General features: G+C 40.2%; 3 protein-coding genes across 13 annotated transcripts; 2 read left to right on the top strand and 1 right to left on the bottom strand.

Annotated features, from left to right (window-relative positions):
• Window positions 1-708: 708 nt before the first annotated feature.
• Window positions 709-7,548, bottom strand: LOC112279248 (uncharacterized). 11 transcript variants are annotated; one of them, XM_090249193.1, is made up of 11 exons: window positions 5,494-6,427; window positions 4,666-4,835; window positions 4,306-4,366; window positions 4,051-4,149; window positions 3,824-3,918; window positions 3,442-3,594; window positions 3,060-3,127; window positions 2,539-2,649; window positions 1,961-2,282; window positions 1,589-1,719; window positions 709-1,171 (listed from the first exon to the last, which is right to left on the bottom strand). In XM_090249193.1, the coding sequence occupies exons 1-10, from the start codon at window positions 5,606-5,608 to the stop codon at window positions 1,591-1,593; spliced, it is 1,323 nt and encodes a 440-aa protein (XP_090105319.1). In that variant the 5' UTR covers window positions 5,609-6,427; the 3' UTR covers window positions 709-1,171; window positions 1,589-1,590. The 11 variants fall into 11 exon arrangements, 9 of the variants coding, with proteins under 9 accessions (XP_090105319.1, XP_090105322.1, XP_090105320.1 ...); XM_090249196.1 differs by having other exon boundaries at window positions 2,062-2,282; window positions 5,494-5,628; XM_090249194.1 differs by lacking the exon at window positions 709-1,171 and adding an exon at window positions 1,196-1,451.
• Window positions 7,549-10,969: 3,421 nt separating this feature from the next.
• Window positions 10,970-14,792, top strand: LOC112280329 (short-chain dehydrogenase reductase 3a). The gene is made up of 5 exons (XM_090248648.1): window positions 10,970-11,055; window positions 11,175-11,264; window positions 12,192-12,272; window positions 13,311-13,412; window positions 13,700-14,792. Exons 1-5 carry the CDS (start codon window positions 10,970-10,972, stop codon window positions 14,520-14,522), a joined length of 1,182 nt encoding a protein of 393 aa, XP_090104774.1. The 3' UTR covers window positions 14,523-14,792.
• Window positions 14,793-19,082: 4,290 nt separating this feature from the next.
• Window positions 19,083-23,575, top strand: LOC112280272 (amidophosphoribosyltransferase, chloroplastic). The gene is made up of 6 exons (XM_024515576.3): window positions 19,083-19,395; window positions 19,636-20,282; window positions 20,427-20,674; window positions 21,143-21,382; window positions 21,491-22,062; window positions 22,435-23,575. Exons 2-6 carry the CDS (start codon window positions 19,787-19,789, stop codon window positions 22,730-22,732), a joined length of 1,854 nt encoding a protein of 617 aa, XP_024371344.1. The 5' UTR covers window positions 19,083-19,395; window positions 19,636-19,786; the 3' UTR covers window positions 22,733-23,575.
• The last annotated feature ends 2,354 nt before the right edge of the window (window positions 23,576-25,929 follow it).

Here is a 25,929-nt window from a genome sequence, read left to right as displayed (position 1 = left end):
CAAAACTATTCTAAAACTTTACTTATATTATATTATATTTTATTCTTCTTAGTTATTCATAAATATATTATTATTTAACAATTTTATATAGGTACATGTCTCTTGTATTTAAAATTTTATCAATACTTCAATTCTTTCTTTTGATTCTTTTTTTAAAAGATATCAAAAGAAAAAAAAGAAAACAAAAGAAAACAAATAAACCGTTTTATTAATTTTTAAATTTAGAATCTTATTAATCATTGTTCTTTACTATTTCAAATGTGTATAATATATTTCAATACAAACTTGTTTTTCCACAAGACCCAAGAAAAAAACAAATAAACAAAACATAACCCATTAGATTCTACTTGTGAAGCAACTGTGTGCATGTACAAAAATATACCTATATCTCTATATATATATATACATAGTTTGACCAACCAATTAATATAACATGCAAAGAAATGGGAATAAGTTTTTGATTAAAACTAGTGATATAAAAATATCTACTGGGTTGATATTGACCTAATCTTGGACTCAAAGTAAGAATTTTCTTCTGCAAATATTTGCCAACCTTGTATATGTGTTCTTGTATATTTCCCACGTTGTAGCAAATAGAATACAAGTAAATATTGTAAACCAAAATCAAGTCTTCTAAATACAACACCAAGTACATATTTGTGTATTTTCCATGGATAGATTGATACATGTGCCATGAAAAATCCCAAATTGAAAAACCATCATTTTTTTGAAAGTTGACTTAAATGCTTTTAAACTCTAATACAAGCAATGCTGACAACCAAACTTATTTTGTAATTTGAACAACAAAGCACCAAATCCGTCAACGATGACTACGAACAAGATGTTTCTGGTAATGAATTTCTACGTTCCACCTACCAAGGCATTTTCGCTTAACAACATCCTAACAAAAATATAAGAATATCCGCATGTTGCAAGTATTCTAAACGACAAAAAGTTATGTTATGTGGATTTCGTCGCCTTGTTGACGGAAATTAGTCTAAAATCAGAATCGAAATTCCGAAAATTCCAAGAATCAATTGTGGCACCGCATCCCCTTGTTGACTCGGTGAGAACTGTACCTGTGTAACGAGGAAAAAGCTGTACCACACTGCTTGCAAAACCATTTCAGACTACTGTAGGAGTTGCTAAGTAATCTCCGGCATAAGTCGCTCTGGGAAAACCAACGCCAATGACATAAGCCAAAACCGACCGCACAAGGTTCGCACTTTACCAAAGGAGGAATAAAGGTATCCGTTACTTGATACAATTGAAGCTCTCTCTTTCCTATGACTCAACGACATATGAGAAGACGTGTTTCGCAAATTCTACGGTTCACTGGAATTTCCTACTTTCAAAACTCAACATACACGGCAATCTAATGAATAAGTTGTAAAGTTGGGAATTCCAAAGTAAGGGTACTTAACCCTCTAAAACTTCGGAATATCAAAAACCTGCAAGTATCATGCCATAACAGACCAGATTTGTTTAATACCAAGTGGACATGATGTGCTCTTAATCAAGTATACGAGTCCAATCTGATCCTGAAAGCTGATCGAACGGAAAATATGATAGCAATGACTACAATTACCTCTAATCCTCCATATCATCCTTATCGAAAGAAAAAAAATGTGCTCTACTGAGAACATATTCTGCTCCTCGAATCCACACACTTGTTGGAGACCACTGAACTTCTTCCCATGTCAAACCTTCTTCCAGGACCTACAAAAAAAGGAACGCATTCCTCTAAAATGAGATGGAAACTCCTAAATATTTACGTGAAGTTGACTAGAGAAATGCACCTCATAACGCCTCATCTCCAAGACAAGACAAAACCCAATGAGAATAAAAATAGTGTACCTTCGAAAAAACAAGAACGGTTATGATTCTGAAATACAGAGCACATACTCAAAAAATTAGAGACATCCACCGTAAAAATAAATAATCAAAACATAACACCCACCTCAATAAAATCTTCTGGCAAGGGTACACCTTTTCTTTTCATGCATGAAAGTGAAAGAGGTCGTTTACACTTCGACCATCGATAATACTCATATGGCTCACCATTGTGGTTGCCGTGGTACCCATTGGTTGGATGGTTTCCATGTGACTTTTCGACGCTATGAGTTCGCAAAATTGGTTCTTTTTCTACAACTGCCGAAGCTCGTTCTGCCGCACCCCATTTCTCCTTACCCTTTTCCATCCCTGAATTATCTTGAGGGAGAGAAGTAGCAGTAGCTGCACCATTGCACGTCGCACGCTCTCCATCATATGCTAATTCGTACCTACATCACCATAATGAACTTATGACTGCATATCCTTCAAGGTGTTATAACTGCTTGATTATAATTAACATGTGTTATAGTATGTCTAGAATCTGGCAAGATATACACATTGTATATATATGATATATGTAATCAGAACTGTAGCGGCCTAGAAAGAGCAACAAGTGCTGGAATTCACGTCCTTGTTTTCTGTGAAATCATGGGCTACAGATATCATCTAACCAAGATCTAGACCGTTCAGGGCGAGTACACTGACCGATGAACCAGGGTCTCCACATATAGCACTTCCCCTTTTTTCAGTCGGGCAGACGTATATTGAGATTTCTTCAACCCACGGTCAGCCACGTTGTTCATGCAATACTTAGCCCTGTAAAGGGACAAAAGAGAAATGAACGAATACCAAGAGTCAGCACTGAGAGACACAAATAGACTACAGAAAAAATGGGCTCTTTCATAGTTTCCTGCATAGTTGCAAGAAGTGGCTTCTAAATAGTACATTGATAGACAAGCTGTAACAGTATCAAGAGTGCATTATAGAAAAAGTGTCCATTTCTGAATGCGGAGCTTCAAAACTTGAAAAATATATGCAGTTGAAGGACGTCCATCTCCCATGACACGTCTCAAAAAATCGCTATTTCTTTATACAACAGTGGACATAAGCTGGGAAGGAAACATGCAGCATGCCAAAAACATGGCCCCAAAATACATGCACTACATGATTGGCAAGCCCATAAATGCATACTTAAGATACTATCAACGAGTTTTAACATGACTTACCACGGTTCATTGCATAAATTGTACTGTATTGTCACTTCCTGCATAAATCTTTGCTGCCGGTACGCATTCTGCATATCACATTACAAAATTGACGACCAAAGAACAATGTAGCACTTGAGATACTTAACGATCAGTTACAAATTTCTGATAGTGACATAAATACAACGAATTACTTGAGTGCACAAGAAGCATCACACATAAAGCAGTATTCCTAAAATAAAACTAAAATGTTTAAGCAAAGTTAAATGCTGCATATTCTTCTAGCATACTCGTTCACCGTTGCATTGCCCAATAAAGCGTGCTGATGAATCCCCAAATTAATTTCACAAATATCACCTTTAGCACCTACAAAAATGAATACAGAGAAGAATCGAGTAATTACAGAAGATGCGGCTCTCGTCGTAACAGTTCGCTCTGATGCTGCGGGTGCGAGAGTTGGAGCGATTGGAGGAGTGCGAGTCAAACATGGCTTGAGCTCAACAGTGAACCCTCCTTGCTGCACAATGCGTAACCAAACCAACAACCGTGAAGACACCTGAACACGAGGGGGAATCATTATGCCCGAAATCTAGCATGACCCTGCTTTCAGCCAACACCATACTGAAATGCACTAATAATTAGGAACTTTTCAGACTTTATGCATTAGAATTTTGATGGCTTCAAGACCTTGCACAAATGATCTTTGTAACAATCCTTATAATTACCACTCAGTTACACCTCATCAGTCAGCTACTCATTTGCAAGCGTTTAATAGCGAGTCTCACCTTCATTATACGGCACCTCTCGACGGTGTAGCTGCACCCACTTCCACCTCCCCAGGCACGCGACCGCAGACCGTTTCTTAACGTAGAAATATACACTATGACAACAAGCCCAACAAAATATTGTTCCAAATCAAAAAAACTCACTGAAATACAGTAACAGCACACGTGCTTGCCAGATAAAAAAGGACAACACAATACACTTTTCGCATACTTGTCCATGTACTTACTATTTTGAGATTCAAGAATACGAATGGTGGCCCGCAGTTCTAATGTTGAATTTGGAGGTAGAACAGGTGAAGATGAGTAGTATCCTGTATGCAGTAGGACTGCATGCATGACGAAACGATATTTCAGAAAAATATAAAAATCTTAAACAAATTAGAGCTAAACCAGATTATTATTATGATCCTTGACAAACCCGCATACTACATAAAGCGCAACTATCTAGCTTGAAAACTGGTGAGCATAACTAATGAATATACCTGCAACAATGTCTGAGTCATCTGTATATATGTCTGTTCCCCATAGTTGACTGCCTCGAATCTGCCATTAAAAAACCGTTCAAAGAAAAAGTAACAAGACTGAGCAGAATGCACAAGTGACGCTAGAGTGTACAATTAGTGTAAACTGTAAAGGTTAGACACCAAACAGGATACTGGGGTAAGGCAAGTTAGTATTCCCTCAATACACCAAAAGTAAGTAGTGTAGTATAATGTGAAACAACCAAAATATTTGGTACTTTTCTACAAAAGATAAAACTTAAGACGAACACTTTCACAAGCACTTCATTTGATTCAAAAGTTTACGTCTACTGCACGATTGAGAAACCCTTGAGCTGCAACCTGGCGGTTATTAGTAGTGGCGTATTCAGCAGGAATGCGTATTTCGACAGTAGGTCCCGAACCATTAGCTGAACTGATTCGCTCTCCAGACTCATACTCCTTACGAAATTTCGCAAGTTCTGGAATTCCTTCTCCAGGTCTGTAATTTATGAATAAACTTTCTGGCCTGCCTGGCATGAACAAAGTGGGCAATGTAAGAACGACAGAAGCCCATGTAATGAAACGACAAAGACCTATTGCAGCATCGTATCAAGCGTCATATCATATTAACAGATGGACGTGTTCCATGTTCGTTCATATCCACAATGGCACTATCAATATTGATCTTTGCAAACTCTGCAACAATCAAGAGCTAAGCCTTTGACAGTGACAAATTCATACGAAGAGTACGCCACACCAACCTTGAGTCCTGCATTACACAAAGAGCAAAATATGTCACAAGACTGTAGACAAGCAGACAATGAAAGAATAGGTTCTGATGGATAAACTAAAAACTTGCATTTTAAGGTTTGAGCAAGAAGTAAACTAAGAAGGTTCCAAGATTAAGAAAAATTTTCTACGATCTCAATTACCCGCTAAATTGACGCCCTGCCAGTTCAGGACAGAACTAATTAATTCACAGATGCCGATCACATAAACCAAAGACTACTGCCACCGCTGCTGACATTTTTATTCGCAGATGCAGAAGAGCTAAGTGTTCAGGGCAAAACACTAAGTTGACATTCCCCAAAACAATACACAATGGGACGTAAGCAATTGTGCAGAAACATAAGCATTGAACACCACCTCCGATACATCATATCTCAAAAGAGACGAGTTTAAACCTACCCTTCACTGTCTTCGGGCCGAAATCGTGATCGGGGATCTCGATTAGCAGGATTCGACTGCGCTCTGGGGCGCAACATCCTCTTCCGCTGATGTACTCCTTGGCCATGATCAGCATTCTTTTCTTTATCCCCTCCTGCACCTTCAGTGCCAATATTACTCAAAGAATCACGATCGTTCTCCTGCTCGCGACCCCGTTTCTTGCGCTTGTCACCCTCGCCCGCTTCATCTCCCTCCTTGTCACGATCTCGGTCCCTCACCCGCTCGTGGTCTTCCTTCTCGACCAATTTTCGCTCATCGACTTCCCTCACAGGCTTACGATCCACATCCATGTTGTCGACCCCAACTCCCTTTCCTTCCCCTTTCTCCCCTTTGACTACGAGGATACCATCTCGTTGTTCTCGCTCTCGCCGATGAGAATCCCGATCACGCTCCTTCTCTCTCTTCTCCCGTTTCTCCGAGCGCACAGCTTCTTTCTCCTTGTCACGCGACCGCTCCCGTTGCCGCGCTCTCTCTTTCTCCTTGTCGCCTCTCTCCTTCTCCTTCTCCTTCTCATCCTTCTCATTGTCTTTCTCACTATTTACATCCAAGTGCGCTTGCATCAACTGCAGTGACGGCAGCACATCCTCTTTTCCCTCACTACGCTTCTCATCCTTCTTCTCTTTCTCTTTCGCTTTCTCATGCTGCTCCTCCCACTTCACATCCGTAGGGCCCTCCGTCATGGCCACCTTACCTTCACCCTCGCGAGGGCACTTCTTACTCAAGCCGTCAAAATTTCCGTCCCTACAGGTGTTATCCAGCAACTCTTGCCCTGCTTCCCCAACACTCTCTCCTCGCTCCCCCCCCTTCACGTTAACCCTACCAAGAAGCTCCTTACTGCTACTGCACTCCTTAAAAGCATCCATGCATTCCTTCTCCTCACTTGCCTTCCTCTCCAAACCCATCCCCATTGGATCCCACCCCTCCCGATCGCTCTTCCCCTCTACACTCCCACTTCCAAGGATCTTTACAGCAGTATTCATTGTCTGAACTTGCACTTCCTGAAGATTATTCCCGTCTGCAACGGCACCCTCAAACGACCCGGAGCAGCCAACATCTCTCCCAGGTTTGAAATTCGCATAGGAACCGTTGTTGACAAGCTCGGCCTTCTCTCCAGCCTCAACTCCACGATCACCATGTCGCGCCACTTTAGCGGGACGCAACTCCCCTGTCCCTCCGTATGCAGAAGCAGACTCCGCTATCATGCTGCTCCCCACACCTACATGTTGCTGCTTCCCAGTACCACCCCCACTCCCTTCGAGCACCTTCCCGACAACGGCCCCTGTCTCCTCCTTCTGCCACTTCGCCGGAAGACTCATCTCATCTCATCTATTCTCATCACACGAAAATTTAAGCCCCGAAGTAAGCAACCGGTACTCAGGATAGACTCGCCTCATGAATCAAAAACTCGCACAGACTCTCAGAAACTCTCAACAAACTCCCTCCCAATCCAATTCTCTTCTTAAACAACAGCATGAAACCTCACTGCAATCACCAAATTATACCAACACCGCAAGCTCAAAGCCTCTCACACGTGCAATCCCCTAATACTTCCCCGGATCCCTACGCTGCCACTATAATCCATAAACATCAAAACAACAGTACGTCATGTCAAATCCACTGCAGCACTAACATCACACTAACAACACCAGTAGCAGCAATCAAGCGAGAATCCTAATAGGAACATAAAAAGAACAGAACAACTGCACATTCGCATAAAGTACAAGCGCCGCAACAGTGCGAGGACAAATCGAAACACAAGAAGAGTTTAGGAAAACCAAAAATACAAAAAATAAAAAACGACAATGTAATCGTAAAGGTAGTGCTCATGGATGGCAAGGAACGCGAGAAAGCTAAAGCTCAACAAGCTTACCTCCATGAAACTCCATGAAACAGGAAAAAATAGACGCGAAGAAGTCCCTTCGCGAAGCTAACAAGCCACGAAACGACTTGTGCAACACTACTGCACGAAGCGAACAATTTACAGCAAGGAAACAACTCCTTCGCTAAAACATGCCAAACAGCCGCTGTGTGAACAAGGTGTTTTTTATAGCGCCTTCCAAGCAGTGTGAACGGGACTGATCCGCCTCAAGCTGTTGAATTGACTGATATGGGTTTGTATACAGTCATTCTAAACATGGTCATTGCATGTAGAATTCTGAACACATTCAGCCATAAATGGCATCCCAAACATGACCCAGTAACGACTTTCCTCATATTAATTACTTCTCACTTTTTTATGCCCATTTGAGCTTTCTTTGTTTATATGAAGGTTGACAAAAATGATGTTTTGAGATATTTATAAGCAAATTCGTTCAACTAAACCTCCTTCTTTTTCTCTGTTTTTTTTTTTTTTTTTTTTTTTCACATGTTTTTAGAGAGTTTTGAATTAGTGATTCATAATAGATATGTACAGTATAACCAATGGTACCATAAATCATCAGGTAAATTATTTTATTTTGTGAAAAACTTACAATGTAATCATTGTTTTTGTAATGATTTGAGATGTAAATCGAGAGTAAATTAATTCTAACTCTATCCAACCTGTTGTTTCTTCATGCTTTTTTACACATGCAAAATCAGTTTCCCCATTCTGTACTAACACAATACATATCAAACATGCAGAAGTAATATATAAATAAAATACATAAACATATATGCAAATGTGTGAGGGAGGGGGTTGAAAATAAATGTAGAAAAATATTACTTTTGAAATTGGAGTCACAAGTACTGAAACGTTTTGATCAGGCATAACACTTATTCATTTGAATTTGATAACCTATATTTTAAATGGCTTTATTATTATTATTATTATTATTATTATTTAATTTTATTCTTATTTTTCATAAGTATGCAGAAGCAATAACAATCAACTGGGTGATTATGAAGAAAAAATAGAATCAACAGTCAAATTATAGAACTATAATAACTTGTCATTAATTTTAAGAATATGTAAAGGCAATATCAATACCAGATATAAGTTTCCATGTTAAGCTAAAATAAAAAATAAAATTGAAGGTAAATTACTTGATGCGACATGTGCCCAAAAGCACAATCAACTAAATGAACACAATGTTTTTTCCTCCATGACCTTTTTTAATCAGAAAATATTCATAGGCACAACTCTAATTCTTACTATGACAATTATATTCAGCAGTAACTTAAAACAGCATATCTATTGCAACATGTTAATTTGCTAGGGATCAAAAAAAATGTCACTTAAAACAATAAGATAAACACACACACACACACACACACACACATATATATATATATATATATGTGTGTGTGTGTGTGTGTGTGTGTAGAGTAATTAAATGGTATTGATTGAGAATGTTTCATGTTTTATGTTTCAAACCTTTCATAAACGGTTTGGGTATCAAAATACTTTGCTCGAAATAGAAAAGAAAGTCATTAGTGTTTACATTATTTGATTTATTTACTGGATTACAAATATAGAAAAATTGTCATCAATAATCACATAATTACACATAATATATTCATTTATTTATTTCGACCAATACTTAAGTACAATAAACCATGTTAAGCAATAGCATCAATTGATTTAGAAAAAAATATGTACAAGAAGAAGATAATTCAAATCAATCCAATAATATTAATAATTGTTTATAATTTAAAAATCATGTGTTTTAGAACACATCTAGATTAGTCTATTAGTGTATTTCAATTACATTGTTGTGTTGTATTATTTATTTATTTATTTTCGAATTGATTTATAAAAATAATTATCAATTATAATTACGCTTTAATATGATAGAAACATTTTAAGTCAAGTCATTTGAGACGATGTTTTCTTCTGCAGACAAATGACCTCACAACTCTAAGGTTATTAAATTTTTGCAATGAAATTCGCGTCGTTAATTTACAGATAACGTCGTACAGACCTTCATAATTTTAGAACGTATTATTATTATTATTATTATTAATTTACTTATATGATGATAAAAAGCCACGTGACTCAAACCTTTTATAGACAATACTGAAAGATGAATTACTACTGCCTTATTTTAGATTCTTCGTACCAAGTATCAAAGAGATGCTATGAATCATTTGCAATAATTTAAAAAACCTCAGAAAAAAATAAAAAATAAATCATATAAATACGATCATACATACATACATACAATATTGTACACATACTATATACTCCATTCTATGCTTCTGACAGCACAAAAAGCACCTCTTCGCCACGATTGCAGGTCCAGCTGGATCCGACGTGGCGAATCCAACGTGGTGCACCGGGGGGAACAATGTGTGGGTCGTCGAGAATCCATACTTCCGTTGCTTTATTGCAAGTTCTTTGTTACGAGAGGGTGTGTCTTGCGCTGAGAATCTAGCTTGAAATTTGTCCTCCTGAACCTTGTACGCGCTGAAGTCAGACTCACTTGTATTGGCTCTGTTTGCGCTCTTCTTTTTATCTCCCGCTTGCCTTTCGGGTGGCGCAATTACTTTGGTCTTTAAGCTCGAGTTATCCTTCACTATGTGCATCGCTTTCAAGCCGAAGCGACACTGAATTGGAGCGTCATCAAGACTCACCCTGGTCGATGTCCGTTGCTACGCAAAATCTGTGACAGTGAATTGCGCTATTTGACGCATTTGCACCCAGTAAAGCTTCCCTTGTCTGTGGGTTGTAACTCGTAATATCTCTGTATCACAGTTGCAATGTTAAGAAGTTTGTTCCAAGGTGGTTGACTTGTTGGATTGATTGTATTATACCTCGAGATCTGTGACTGGTAGAAGTGAATCCCGATCTTGTGCCGGTTGGGATTGGGCATGAGAGGATTACTTAGCGTTTTAGGACTGTGTTCTTTAAGATAGAACAACCTTTGATCTGCGTCGGACCTAAATTGCACAGGGCTTCTGTGTGAAGTTTCGCATTCGCATCATTTTTTATTTTTATTTATTTTTCTTTTTCGTAACCATTGGCTCATACCTCATCTGGGATTTGTCTGAAGAGATTGTTTCGTGACACATCTGGGTACTGCAATGCGCAGGCCATATCGCCTGCCCACATCATGATTACCTCTGTTGCAATTCACTCGTCTTCCGCTTGTCCTCGGTACGCCTGGTTCCCCCGTGCAATCTAAGGCTGCACATGAATTGCCGTAGCATCGCTGGCCATGCTACAGAAACCCTAATACTTCTACTACTGTAGGAATCAACTTACAATATATGCTCAAGCTCCAATCAAGCTAATCTCAGAGCTCATGCTACCCTAATCACTCCTTGGTCTCACCACCTTGTGCAGCCAGTGACCAGTGTGCGCTGCGCTATAGCTACAACCGAGCACTGCATCAGGTTTCTGCCGAATTAGTGTTCTACATCCCACACTTCACAGGGATACGTTTCTTTAAAAGCCTTGAGGAGTGATTGGTGAGCTCATAGACGCCGGAGACGGAGGTGATAGTGGTATGTGGTCATGTTCTCATGGCGTCTTTTGCGGTACAAATTAGCTTTAGCTGGGAATCTTTGGGGTAATAGTGCAGCGGGCAAAAATAGCAACGGGTTGAGTCGTTCATCAATTGGAACTTCTCTGTGCTCTCAACATAGTTGACTCCATCTCAACTGTCTGCGAGGTTGCTGCTATTCTGTGTTTTGCTTTATTTTTATTTTTGGTTTTGTAGTGAACCTTGGGTGGAAAGTTACTTCCTTGTGGGTAGAGTGGGTTGTCTTGTCTATGGAATGGGATTGTGGGTTGGAACTTGTGTGGAGAGGTGAGAACGTTGTTAGTATGTCATGGCGAGAGTCTTGTAACGGAAGAAGTGGAGGAGGCGACAAGAAGACCAGGATTTTTAGTTGGACGTGGTCGGATTCTTAAAATGTGTCAACTCATGAATGAAATCCAGAGAGGAAGGAGTGGAGGACTAGCTGGCCGCAAGAATGAGGATTAGAAGCATCAGGCTGTACAGCGCAAGTTGTGAGTTGCTGTGATCTATGCTGTGGTCCTTCCGACTTGCTTGGATTTCGCGGATTCCCGCCGATTTCTACTGCTTGTCTGCAGCATGTTCCATCTCAGAACTTGTTTGAGGTGAGTTGTTTTAATGATTCCCTCCACCTCTTGCATATCCTCGTGAAATCTCTCAAGCTCCAGAATGCGAGGGCGGTAGAGTGTATCATTCTTATTTTACAGGTGATTCACTGGGAAACGCGGATAGTTCCGTCAGGGTTTGTCAATGGAATGGTCGGAATGATCATGGGAGCATTCGAGAGTTTGATTTGCGATGAGCGAAGTCAGATTGACTATCAATCTTAATATTTCTTAAAGCGCCGTTCTTATTATGGCTTCTGTGGGAAAAACACTGGCCAATCCCTTTCTGGCGATTCCTTCCTAGCACATTTGTGACGGAATCCCGTGAGTAGATGAAAATTTCAGCTCTGAAGTGATCGGGAATTATCACTCATTCTAGACTATCCTCAGTTTGCAGGAGTTGTACCGCTATTACTCATCGAAGCTTATCCTTCAGTCGTCAGCTTGCCATCTAGCCCTATCTGTTCTTAAACCTCTATTCTTTTGAGTTCTTGCTTTCTCGAATTCTTGAGTTCCGTTGGCAGCTTCCATCCTGGATCTTGCTGTCTGTGTAGGACGGTCGAGAGTTTGAGGAGTCAAAACATTCCTTTCCGTTTGCGTTCTGACTGCGCAGTAGCACCTCTGCATTTAATGTGGGGACTGCACCTCCCAGCCCCTTCAATGACCGGCCACCAATCGCCGTACCTGCCTCCTGGTACACAACTTGTGACTGGCTTCGATAGTTCAGATGTGCTGTTGGTGTCTGACGGTTTCTAACTCCATCTTTATCCGTTTGTCCTGCGCAACACAACGTACTGTTGTAATATCTGTGGGTCCCGCTACGGCACATAACATCATCCACTAGTAGTTTGTGAGTCCACAACTATTTCGCGGCGGAAACCTCTAATTCGTCTAACCCAGTCCAACTTGTCTAAGAGAGCATCTTCTATGAATGCCCGCCATTTATGATACTTGGTGTCAAACTTGTGTAGCACAAATTATGAACAAAAGTAAATCGTTGCAATAATACCTATCTTAGAAAAAATAGCTCATGTGAAGATCAACAGTGAAAAAGATGGAAGTAAGAATGCATGTACATAAGTTGGTTAATTCACCAACATACAAGTGCACTGTCTGTCTCTAATGTTTGACATGTGCCATCGTCAATGGGCACCTAGAATTTTTCCAATTAATGGAAAGCAACGACATTGGTCTGCCTATGGCTGACACCTGAATCAACAATTCCATTACTCGAATGTTCTTCTAATGATTGCACAGTTTAGAACGGTTAGAATCTTTTTGTAGAAACTCTTAGTTTTCTTTGCATAGATGTTGATAAGTTTGCTTATTCCGCGGTTTTTGGCGGGTCTTGTGAAGGTCAGAACGTCTTAACACCTGGGTATTTGAATATCTTGATAGTGTCATGGAATTTGTTGAGAATCCGTTGACTATGATCGGCACGAAGGATAATATTCAGCCAGTGATTATTGGTTTGTTGGATCGAAGTTGGAGCAAGATTGGTTGTGTGGGCAATTAGTTTTCGGATCAGGGGAGGAGGGTTAAATACGGAGATAATGTCAGACTTGTTTGATGCAAGTCAATGTGTAATGATCTCACTAAAGCAACCGGGTATCCTCGTTCTCTTGGGATACCCCCAGTCTGGCTAAAGAATTCTAGTTTGAAATGCATGCTACCGTCGTTTAAGAAGAGCCTTTGTTGTAATCAAACAAAATGGGCTGTTGAACACCTTCAGGGGATCAAAAACGGTAATCCCAGACTTATGCGCATTGCCCCGACATTGTTATGCATCATTTTTTCATACAGACGAAGCTGCAGGCCCAAGCTGGGGAGACAGGTACATCGCTTTACCTTCCTCTGTCTCTGTAATTCTCAAAACTTCCTATTTAGCTATGACTCGCGAGAGCAATGGATTCATTTTCTTCGTGAATCATTTATTTGTGTTTCCTCTTCCACACTGCTCCTTTAAATGCCAGGGGTGGGCTCGATCTTGTAGCTTGCGTTACATGCGTCTTAAGCTAATGCACCAGATGTATGAGTCCGAGTAAGGTCTTTCTTCACCTTGTGATAGAGGTGCAGTACTTGGTTGTATGGATGAAATCAGTGCTTGTAAGCTCATCACAGGTTTGCAGGCAAGGTGGTGATCGTCACGGGTGGTGCAAGTGGCATAGGGGAAGCGACGGCCCGCCTATTCGCCAAAAATGGCGCCTACGTCGTCATTGCGGATATCAACACTAAGGGAGGCAGCCAGCTCTCCTCAGAACTCGGTTCACAAGCCAAGTTCGTGCACTGTGATGTTAAGAAAGAACAAGATGTTGCAGCAGTGGTGGATGAAGCCATGAGCTGGAAGGGGAAGCTTGACGTCTACTTCAGCAACGCAGGATTCGTTGGGGCATTGGGATCCATTGAAGAGCTCAATCTAGACGATTTCGACGAAACCTTGGCGGTCAACTTGCGAGGCGCAGTTGTGGGCATAAAACACGCCACTCGGGCGATGAAATCCGTCAAAAGCGGCGCTATAGTTTGCACGGGCAGCACCGCGAGCCAAATGGCTGGGTTAGGCCCCCACACATACTGTGCCAGCAAGACGGCGCTGAAAGGGCTGGTCAGATCTACTGCTTTAGAGCTTCGAAGCTACGGCATTCGTGTCAACATGGTCTCTCCCGACGCCACCGCTACACCCATGTTCCAGCGCGTGATGGAAGACTCCACTGGTAAGCCCCACACCTTGGAGCAAATCAAGGAGAGGATGGCGAAGAAAGCTCTGCTGCCGAACAGGCCCTTGACGCCCCTGGATGTGGCAAATGCTGTGTTGTTTCTATGCAGCGATGAAGCTGGGTATATTAGTGGACACAATCTTCTGCTTGATGCAGCTCGGACTGTAGGCTTGCCTGTTCCGGCTGGATTCAGTCACTGGTTTGAGGGGTACTCTCCCATACTCAAGTAATTCATTCCATGGACCTGTGATGAAAAATATGAACAATTTCACAGAGGCAGACTACCAATCGAGGTTGCTCGGAAGGCTAGCTGTAGAACATTTCCTGTGATCGACTTAATGGACGTTCGAGATTCGAGCGATTTTGCCTGGTTTTCGTATGCTAGTTGGATGAATTGATAGACGCTAACGTGGTAGCAGATGCTTGTGTGGATCTTCATGTGTACATTTTCCAAAGAATGTAATCTTTTGAAGAATAAGAGGAAATTTCATATTTTGACACTTCTTTTTGGGATGTAGGTTGAACCAGGTTACAAAGGTATTTTGCAGTGTTTTGGAAATGTGGGATGTCTTAGGGATCTTCATACCTTTAAGTCCACTTTCAAAGGTCATATTTTAAAATTTCTATTAAGGATTTTTTTTTTGGTGAAGAAAAAAATTCATCCAATTTTTTTTATCATTGGTTGCTGATGTAATATAAAATGAGAAGAAATCATGTCGTTGATGAAAGTATTTAATTCTACTACAAATCTAAATATGTCAGCTTATATTTTAATTCTAGTAATTTTAAAAGATATAAAATTAAATCCAAATTTTATTTTAAAATTATTTAAAAGTCATTTTTGACATAATTTTTCAATTCATTTTATCAACCATCTTGTAAGATGGATTCAATAATTTTTTTGGAGATATTATTGTCCATATTATATAAGACAAAAGTGCAATTGAATTTGTTTCTTTCACTTAGAATTCTAAGACTCATTAATTTAAATATAAATCCAACTAAGTGATGTTGATGAACTTCAACCAATCAAATGATTTAAAAGTTGTGGCTCCTTATCACATTTTTTAAGTATAAAGATCTTATTCTAAAGTTTACATTATCTTGACATTAAATCAATCATTTTACAACTTTAGGTACCAAAGTTGGGATTAATTGTAAAATAAGACTTGTTGACAAATCTAACTCTTTATATGAATTTTATACAAATACCTTATCTTTTGCATCCATTTGCTACATATAACCATGAAGATAATAAAACATTTTATGTTAAAAAGAAAAATTTGTAGAATGTAAATAAATAAGTGAGGCATTTCTCATAGAAAGATGATAAAAGAAAGAATATATATATATATATATATATATATATATATATAAAAGAAGAAAGTGGAATGGCTATTGCCAATGATTAGAAAACTAAACTAGAAGCAAAAAAAGAGTTGACAAGAGTGAGGAAGGCGTCAACCTTGTCTCTATATATATATATTATTTAATTAGGATCTATGTGACAACATTCTATAAGACCTCTAAATTATCTTCAACTTGTAGGACACATGTTTGATTTGTAAAATAAGTTTTTTTTTATGTGTGTGCCTTATGTTCAACTTATACTACAGGTAGCCAATATGTGCAACATGTGGCCAATTAGTTGGCCAAGTTTTCAACCTATCAATTGCCTATAGACATATATAAAAGTAAAATTGCATCTAAGAAGCTTCTTAAAAACTTTTTTATAAGATAATGTTAAATTTATTTATTTCTATTTATTCCTATTATCTATTTAATTAATGTAATATAATGTATGTCTATTACATTACCTCTTTTCTAGAGACAAGTTATACAAAGTAATAATCATATGTTGAGGAAGTCCAAAATGTAACAAGTTTTATTTGTTATATATTTTGATATTTGTTTCATTCAAAGATAGTTAATAGGTCCTCTTAGCCTTTGATAGTGTCCCATACCAAGATGAGAAGACTACCTTGATATTTGATCATTGTTGAGACTTTCATAACTTCATTCAAAGAAAACATTTGGAACATCATGGGAGATGGTTTCTATCTCCAATAATATTATCAAATATTGAGAGGCTCTTCTAAGGTTGTAATATCAAACGTGTGGTGTCTTTCTATGTGTTCAAAAAAGAATATGTTATTCTTGATGTTCTTCATCTTTATTTTTTTTATCTTAAAGGCTATGACAATTACAATATCTAGTCCAGTAACTCAACAAACAATAGTCCTTGAATTGAATTTGTTGGTTGTTGATTCTCCCTCTCTTTAGCACCTCACATATAAAGAAATCACAATCAAGAATAGAAGATGAAATGCAAGCTTCACTAAACCTTGTTTTCTTTATTCCAACCTATTTCGGTGCTGCCTTTAATCTAAGACTTCTTCAACATCAAATTCTTGATAATTATCTATTTCTATAGGAAGAGATGGCATTTGTCTTCATCCTAATATATCAAGTATCTTGTATGGCTCAAGAAGAGACACATGAAGCACATGATGGAGTTTCATTGATTTTGGTGGGTATAATTAATAAGCAATTATATTGATTTATTGACTAATAAGCAATGGTCGAAATCTATGATATCTAACTTGTTTTAAAGGCAATTAGTTTTGATATTACAACAAATAACCACACATTGTTTCTAACGTAAAATTGAAGTTGTTCCTTGCAATAGACATTTGTATTCATCTTTTGTTGTTCTTGAGCTTGTTTTAATTGTGCCTCTATTATTACATGTAGCTCTAATAGATGATTTACCAAATCTTTTGCTATAGAATTATCAACTTTTAAGAATTCAAAAGTATCAAGTTGTAGATGATAATCATAATTAACAAAAAAAATGTGTTTGTTAAATAGAAGAATGTATTGTTTTATTATATGAAAATTCTATTAATGGCAAAAGAATTGTTTAATAATTTTGATGGTAGTTGATGATACACTTCAAATATTGCTCTAAAACTTGATTCATTTGTTTTGTTTGTCCATCATTTTTAGAATAAAATGCCACAAATAATTTTATGTCTATCTTCAATATTTTAAAAATAATTCTCCAAAATCTTGATATAAATTAGATACCTCTATTGGATATAATATCCCTTAGTAATCCATAATAGTAATCAATATTGTCAAAGAAAAGTATTATGAAAAGATATGAAGAAGCTTGTCACATTCATAAGATAATATTAAATTCATCTACTTTTATCTATTTCTACCTACTTAAGTTATTTAGATAATTATTGGAATAAATAAATCTTTCTATCACATTTTAGTATATTTGAGGTAATGAAAATAGTACTTTAAACACGGTTTTTATTGATAAGAACTATGAACAGAAAATTTACAATTTAATTACATATACAAAGAAATATTTTATAACATATCTCAACATCTTATTAAAATAAATTTGAATGAGATTGTTAATTACAAATGTATCTTTTAAATATTAAAATAGGTTTCAATATTTACTCTAAAAGATATTACACAAATGATTTATAAATCATTCACTTTCTAATAAATATATTTTACAAAGCCATTGTGCATGATTATAAGACAATGTCATGTAGGTTAATATATAACTATTTGTAATTAAATGTTAGTATATAATAACTTTCTAAGTCATAACAATTGTTTTTGAGAAAGACTTTGTATACTTATACAAAAACTTATTATAATAAAATGTGCAACTATTGACATAAATTATAATTTATTAAATTTTTTAACATCATAATCTAACTAAAACAAATAAAAAGCATAAAATCAAAGAGTTGTTAAATCTCATTATTGTATTTGATTAAAAATAAGAGCTACACACATTTGAATAACTATAAAATCAACTCAAATGCATAAAATTTATATTTGATGACATTATGTTAATAATTGTCAAGATTCAACAATACTTAAAGTAAACTTCAAAAAAATAAATACTACTACATATTATTATTGGTAGTTGAATACATTTGGTTATGAAATTTATGAAATCAAAATAATTATCTAAAATTATAAACTTTTGTGATTAAAAATACATATTTAGGCAATATTACTATATATATATCATATACAATTTATCACATATTTTTATATATGATATTTCATTTATATATATATATATATATATATATAAAAATTGTGTCTTACATGGCAATATGCTTATGTATGTATATATCTATATGTATTTATATATATACAAAATATATATCTATCTTTAAAAAAAAAATCATCCAAGTTTTAAATAACGTACTGTATACCACACATTTGAACAAAACAGTATCTAGTGGCTTCACTTTGTACAATAATAAACATAAATTCAAAAGATAAAACAGGATAATTAAAATTAAGAATATGTAGAAATAAAATTATAAAAAGTCAAGTACTAAGATTTCAAACTACTTAGAAGAACATATACATATCCAACACTATGAAGCTAACTGACTCAAAAAGGAAAGTGTTGAAACAAATATTGCAAAATGATTCCAGAGTAAAAATACAGAGATTTCAAATATATATTTTTTAAAAAAACATCATAAACATTCAAAAATCTCTTACCAACAGACGCTGAAAACATAAAGAGAAAACTGGCACAAATCTGCAATATCTGAACAAACTCGTTCTTAGAGTGTAGCAACAGCACGTGCATAAGGATACCTCTTAGGCGTCAAACGATGTCACCAACCGACAATTGTAAGAACGCGGGAAGGGGGTTTAGCCGCCGCTCGCGGCAACTAGGGGTTTAGGAAGAGCATCGACTCCCCAGAAGCAGCCACACATCTCTTGCCGCTCCATCGACATTCCTGGCATCCCTCAATCTAAGGTGCTGCAGGACCGCCGTCAAACCTCAGCGGGGCTTCAATCTCTCAAACAGTGCACCTTCGCTGTCATCACTCACACCAATCCAATCGAACTGCGGACATAATCGTCACCACAGCAATCCCTTCAAAACCACAATCCCCACGGTTTCCTCTCGCACACCGCAGCCTTCCTGCGCCGTCACACAAATTGTTGGGTTCTATCTAAGCTTCCAATTCGGCATCGCGAGCTCCCATATTGACGTTCGGAACCCTCAGCGGGTGGGTTCACCCACGCTCTGTCCAGGCAAGTCCGTCCCCGGAGCATTGTGTTGTGTGGTGGGTTTTGGTTGTGGCGGTGTGTTCGTGGGTTTAAGGAATTGGCCGGGATTCGGTTGGCGTGTTGAGAGGGTGTGTGGGAAGGGGTTTTCTGTTGCGGTTCCTGGTGTTGGTTGCAATGGTTTCGCTCTCGGTTGGGCTTTTGTGCCCGTGCGTCGGAGTCGTGGGATTCTTTCTGACTTTCGGCGTGACTTTGTTTGGCGTGCAGGGAGGTGGTGAGGTCCGCGAGGGTTGTTGTGGCAGGGTTGGTTGTTGAGGGGTGTTTGGAACGCGACGGTCATGTAGTAATTCAATTCGGTGGGCAAGGGAGGTGAGAAGCTAGGCTACTCGTGTGCGGCACCCGCGGAGAGTCTGTGGGGATGGCGGCCATCCAGATGTCGAGGCTCCATGCCGCGCATTCGTGCACCGTTGCAAGCCAGTGCAATCTGTCGACAGAGAAGGCGCGGAGTCGCGTGGCGAAAGCTCCGTGTTCGCTTTCGTCGTCCGGCAGCCTGAGCCGAGGGGCGTGGGGCGGGGATTTGGGGCAGATGAAGGTGGAGGGCAGGAAGAGGATGTGGTCGCCGGTGGCAGTTTATGGTGATTCCGCATCTGCGAGGTCGGAGGACGTCGAGGACGATGGAGGGAGCAGCATGGAATGGCTGAGTCCGACGAGCGAGAATCCCATGGAAGAGTGGCTGCGAAAGGGCGACGAGCGCGAGGGTGATGCGTGGAGGGAGGAATGCGGGGTGGTGGCTATCTTCGGAGATCCGGAGGCCAGCAGGCTGTGTTATTTGTCTCTGCACGCTTTGCAACACAGGGGCCAGGAGGGCGCTGGGATAGTGACGGCCAACGAGCATACTTTGCATGCCGTGACGGGTACGGGGACCGCTTGTCATGCTTGCTGTGTGTTTTTCTTCAGTTTCGGGGTGTGGCGGAGGTGAGTGATTGTGTCCTAGTTAGGGTTCCAGTGCGTTCTGTTGGTATGTGCCCTGATGTTGGTGATTTGCACGGCGACTCCAGGCATGGGGCTGGTAAGCGAAGTCTTCGACGAGAGCAAGCTGAAGAAGCTACCTGGGACTTCCGCCATCGGGCATGTGCGGTATGCTACCGCAGGAGCTTCCGTGCTGAAGAATGTGCAGCCGTTCGTGGCTGGATATCGGTTCGGGTCTCTGGCACTGGCGCACAACGGGAATTTGGTGAACTACTCGTCCTTGAGGGCGAGGCTGGAGGAGAATGGTTCCATATTCAACACGTCGTCGGATACGGAGGTAGGCCGACACATGTAGTGGGTGTAGTGGGAGGTTGTTGTATGCTCTTGCGTGTGGCTGGGTTTTCTTGGACAATTGTGGGGGGGGGGGTGCCGATTTGCTTGCGTCCTGCGGCTGCTTTGACGGCAGCGGGGCTTGATGTTGTTGTTGATGATGATGATGATCCGGGTTTACCTTTGAACAGCTCCTGTGGGGTTTGAGGTGGACGAGTGCCATCTCTCCTGAATCTCTAGTTGTAGTGAACCACGGAGGAAGGCCCTTGCCCAGGCAGGGCCTACTGCGAGCTGCAGTTGTAGGGGTTCTGAGTGGCGGGTAACTGTGTGCATGATGGGATTGAGGTCGTAGGAAAGGGGACGAAAGAGCTTGAGCCTGGGGATTACGCTGGCTCGGATCTCGAGCTTGGCAGGCTTGGAATTGGGGTCGTGTTGTTGGGTTTGATCTGAGTGGACGTGGTGGCTGGTGTTGCAGGTTATTCTTCACCTGATCGCCATATCGAAGAAGCGTCCGTTTGTGGCTCGCCTGGTGGATGCGTGCGAGCAGCTGGAGGGAGCGTATTCTCTCGTGTTCCTGTCAGAAGACAAGGTGGTTGCGGTCCGGGACCCTCATGGATTCCGACCGTTGGTGATGGGCAGGAAGAGCAATGGAGCATACGTGTTCGCTTCAGAAACGTGTGCCCTGGACCTCATCGAGGCCGAGTACGTGCGTGAGGTGAGCGGTTTGACAGGCGAGGGTTGTGGGATCTTAGAGCAGGCTAGGCTTTGATGGGACTTGCAGGAAGGAGGAGGTTGACATTGTTGGTTGGTTGTGTGTGTGAAGGTCCAACCTGGAGAAATGGTGGTGATCGACAAGAACGAGGGGTACAGCTCCTCATGCCTGATGCCGAGAGTGGAGAGAAAAGCGTGCATCTTCGAGCACATCTACTTCGCGCAACCGAACTCGATCGTGTTTGGCAGGTCCGTGTACGACTCGCGATACGAGTATGGGCGAATATTGGCCGAGACGGCGCCCGTGGAGTGCGACGTCGTGATCGCGATACCCGACTCGGGGGTGGTGGCTGCGCTGGGTTATGCGGCGCAAGCAAACGTTCCGTTTCAGCAAGGTCTGATTAGGTCGCACTACGTGGGGCGGACGTTCATCGAGCCATCTCAGAAGATCAGGGACTTTGGTGTGAAGTTGAAGCTGGCACCAGTTGCTCACGTGCTGAAGGGGAAGCGAGTGGTGGTGATCGACGACTCCATCGTCCGTGGGACTACCTCCATCAAGATAGTGAGACTGCTGAAGGAGGCTGGGGCCAAGGAGGTGCACATGAGGATTGCGAGTCCTCCCATCACCGGGTCTTGCTACTATGGTGTGGACACTCCGAGCAAGGAGGAGCTGATTTCCTACAGGTGCCATTCACATTGTTGGATGCCGGGGAGTGTCAGGGTAGCGTGATTGGTGTGGGGGATGTTTGACATACTAGAGCAGCGGCGAGTCTTTGTTGAACGTGGGGAATTGGTATTTGAAGGAGGTGGGTGGGGGAGGGCATGTAAAGGACCAAGTAGCCGGGTATGTAGCGTCGGGAGTAGCTGATGGCAACGTGTGTGAGTTTGGCTGTTGACGTCTGTAGGCATGGGGTGTTGCGTGGGTGTGGAAGGAGCGCTGTTGGTGTGTTCCAACAGCGAGTGGCAATTGGAATGTGGTAGGACGGTGTTTCTGTGGTGGTGAGCGTTTGTTGTGTGCACGGCATGTTGATGGGTTTCCGTGGGTGTTGTGTGAAGGCTGAACGTAGAGGAAACGAGGAAGGTGCTTGGCGCAGACTCGCTGGCGTTTTTGCCGCTTGAGCGACTGAGGGGGATGCTGGAGGACGAAGCCCCGAAGTTTTGTGACGCGTGCTTCTCGGGGGCGTACGCGGTTCCTCCGAGGGACTTGACCAAGTTCAAGGACGAGAAGTTGAAGCCTGTGCTGGTGGTGAACGAGGGGTTCGAGGGGAAGATCGAGGCAACTGCAGAAGAGACGCAGGCTGCGGAGGAAGAGGCTTCTGCTGCTGGGCAGGCACCGCCTGTTGTGGCTGCTTGAGAGAGTGGAGTGGGGTGATTGAGGGCTGTGCATGGTTTGCGTCTTCCGCGAATTTTGTAGGTGGCTTGCTTCTGGCCGTGCCGATGAAGCTTGAGGTGATCGCGTGGGCACGAGGTTCTGCGAGCATGCGGTTGACTTTGTCGGGGATGGTCTGGAGATGGAGGAGCTACGACAGAGTGCAACACAGAGCGTGACAGTTGGTTAGGGGGACGCTGGAAGATAGGGGAGGGCGGTCGTTCTTAGGTGGTATCGGCAGTGGCCATCCGTGGATCCTGGTATGTATTCTGGGCAGTTTGGAGGCCGGAAGAGAAACGGTGGATCAGCAGGGTGTGGTCGGGAGTAGCGCGCGTGTCGGGTGCCCTTGGTTGTTTCATTCTGGTGGGCACGTGATTCAGATTTGCAGTCGAACAGTTTGTTAAGTTCGATGAAGCAGACTTGCTGAAGGAAGAATTCCGTTTGCAGGATTTTTTTTGTGGTGATTCGTTGGGGTGTTGTGATGATGGAGTGGCCATCGTTGCGGGACTGCCGTCTGGGATGTGCTAGTTGCCGTGTGTGCATGGCATGATTGTGTAGCTTGGTAGCATAAGTAGTGCGCAGGCAGGTCGATCGCAGGAATGGTAGGGATGCGGAGAGTTGCGTAGTGATGGTTGGTGGGACGTTTATTGGAGTTTGCGTGACCCGAGGTGCGAACGGTGACATACTACCGGTGCACGGTCTGGTGTTTGAGCGGGGGGTGGACATCACGAGGAAACATGGATGTTTGTTATTGCGGGGACTGATCGCATTGCCGCATGTAACGTGAACGTAACCTTGAGCAACATAGATATGCCGCTGATTTGTTCACTTTCTGTTTCGTTGGGAGATAGGTGCAAGCTCCAGTTTGGTAAATTCGGTGACGGGGTAATCTTGGTTGGGAGTGAATGGTCAGATGTGTTTGTACGTTGATTTGTCAAGCTCGCGTTTGAACTTGTGGGGAACTTGTCCCTGAAATGGGGCCCGCTCTACGTCGTGGGAATCCGGCACTGGTTGATGATTTTTGCTGGGTGACGGTAGTAGCTGGAACGTCCATACATGTGAAGTGCGGCGGGTGTTAGTGTCTCATCCTCCCTAGGCTGGATGTATTGTGATGGCTATACTTGCGGCCGGATTGCAGGCCAAGGTTTCTGTCACTATCCGTACAGGCGCAGTAGGTCTAACCTCGTAGACAGATGACAAGTGTTGCAAACCGATGGATTTGCCCCTGGAGGAAACTTGTGGAATATCTGTTATTCACGTTCACTGCAATGGTTATGACTTTTGGCACTAATTTATGGGAGAGGTTGTGTATAAAACTCAATGTTTGCCAGTTTTTAACGCTGCAGACGCGAGAATTAAACAGATCTTTTGTAGCAATCCTGAGCAAATAGTAATTCATCAAAACAAAGCAGCAAAATTGATTGGACAATATCGTTATGAACACGATAGTGCTTCGGCAAACTAAATCGAAGAGAATTGTACCGGACTTCAAAGCCATGCACTCTAGCCAGAGGCAGCAAACATGACTACGATAGGAACTACAATCTTCTCCAAAGCAATTTTATTTAACTTGATTGATCTTTTCTCAGATGTATTCTTAAATTAAGCACAATTCAATATAATAGGTTGCTTTACATAGTCTTTGACCTTTAACCCAACCTCTCATACCTGTAATTGATATCAATTTATAAATTAGAAACCAACTTACTTTTATTTATCCAACATGTTAAATTCTCTAATGGTTGCTATGATGGATTATTCTCTAAAGTGTTACATTTATGATGGATTATTCTCTAAAGTGATCTTCTGTTTTATCTGTTTTTGTTTTAATATGTTAAATTTTATGTTGTTCCTTCATTTTCATGGAGTTAAAATTTGAAACATTTGATGTGTTTTTAGCTTTTTCAGCCAATTTTGTTATATAAAAGATGGACTGCTACAAAAAATTGTTGCATGTTAAATTTAGATAGAAGTTTAAAAAACTTGTTAGCATTATTGCATGGCTTATCTTTTAAAATTATTCAAAAGTCATTTTTCATTGATCAAGAGGTTTGAAATGGGTTTTTGTACCTAGATATTTATTAACAATGTTCAAGATATTGGCACCACATCAAGCATGCGAGATATTGATGATTATACTAGGAATGAACATAAATTTTTTGTTGTAATAATAGAAGTTCTATTGGAGAAAGAAGATGATTTGATAAAAAAAAACAATATGTAATTCTATGAAAGAAAATTGCTTGTATTATAAAGATCTTTTAGCAACTTATGACATGCAACAATGATAGAATGTTGTATAGACTTTTATTACATGAATTATTTGTTGTGGTGAGTAAAGCTAAATCATTGATAAAAAATTGTGGAGATGAAAATTGGTGTTAAGCAGCTATATTCCAATTGAAGAATAAAGAGACTTTTAGATGATATTTTTGGGATTTGAATTGTTATTATGATGTGGCAAGTGATGTACTTGGAAAGCATAATCAAAAAATATTTGAAGACACCACACTTATTACTATTGTTGGTGCAACCTTTAATAAAGTAGAATGTGATAGTAAAGATCTATAAATGAGATTGGTCTTTGCAAGTGGAGATGAGAATTTGGAATATTGTGAATTTACAAATCATCTATTATAAAGGTTGAAGAACATGCATCATACAAAAGATGGACAATTAAATGCCTTGAAGTTGTCATCAAACAAGATAAATATTGAAAGTATAGAATTTACAAGCAAAGAATCTTATAGAGAAGTTTACAAGGTAAAGTGGTAGAGGCTTTTGTGTGCATTAAAAAGATGCATGTTACATATAATAAGTTTTTTTTTTTTTATTAGGGAAGTGAGCATCCTAGTGGGTCTAAGCCATTCCAACTTGATTAAATATTATTTTGCAATGAAAGATGGTAGTAATGGTCAATCTTGTGCTACAATAAAATATAAATGGAAGTTTATATTTGAGAATGGAATTGATGCAAAGAAGCTTAGAGAATGTATTGAAAAAAAATAAAATAAAGACTATATATTTTTTTTTGTTGATATTATGTATTAAATTACGAGAGGAATGTGCTACTTGCATGTCATATATATTATACATCAAGTTTTGAAGCTAGACAATATTTTACTTAATATTGTAGAAAAAATAAATAATAAATGAAATTACTAAATATATTGATGTGATAT

Source organism: Physcomitrium patens, chromosome 3 (assembly GCF_059467195.1).
Source record: "Physcomitrium patens ecotype Gransden chromosome 3, ASM5946719v1, whole genome shotgun sequence".
In the NCBI taxonomy this organism is placed as follows: domain Eukaryota; kingdom Viridiplantae; phylum Streptophyta; class Bryopsida; order Funariales; family Funariaceae; genus Physcomitrium; species Physcomitrium patens.
Note: the sequence above shows the minus strand (reverse complement) of the source record. Positions and strands in the feature narration are given on the sequence as shown.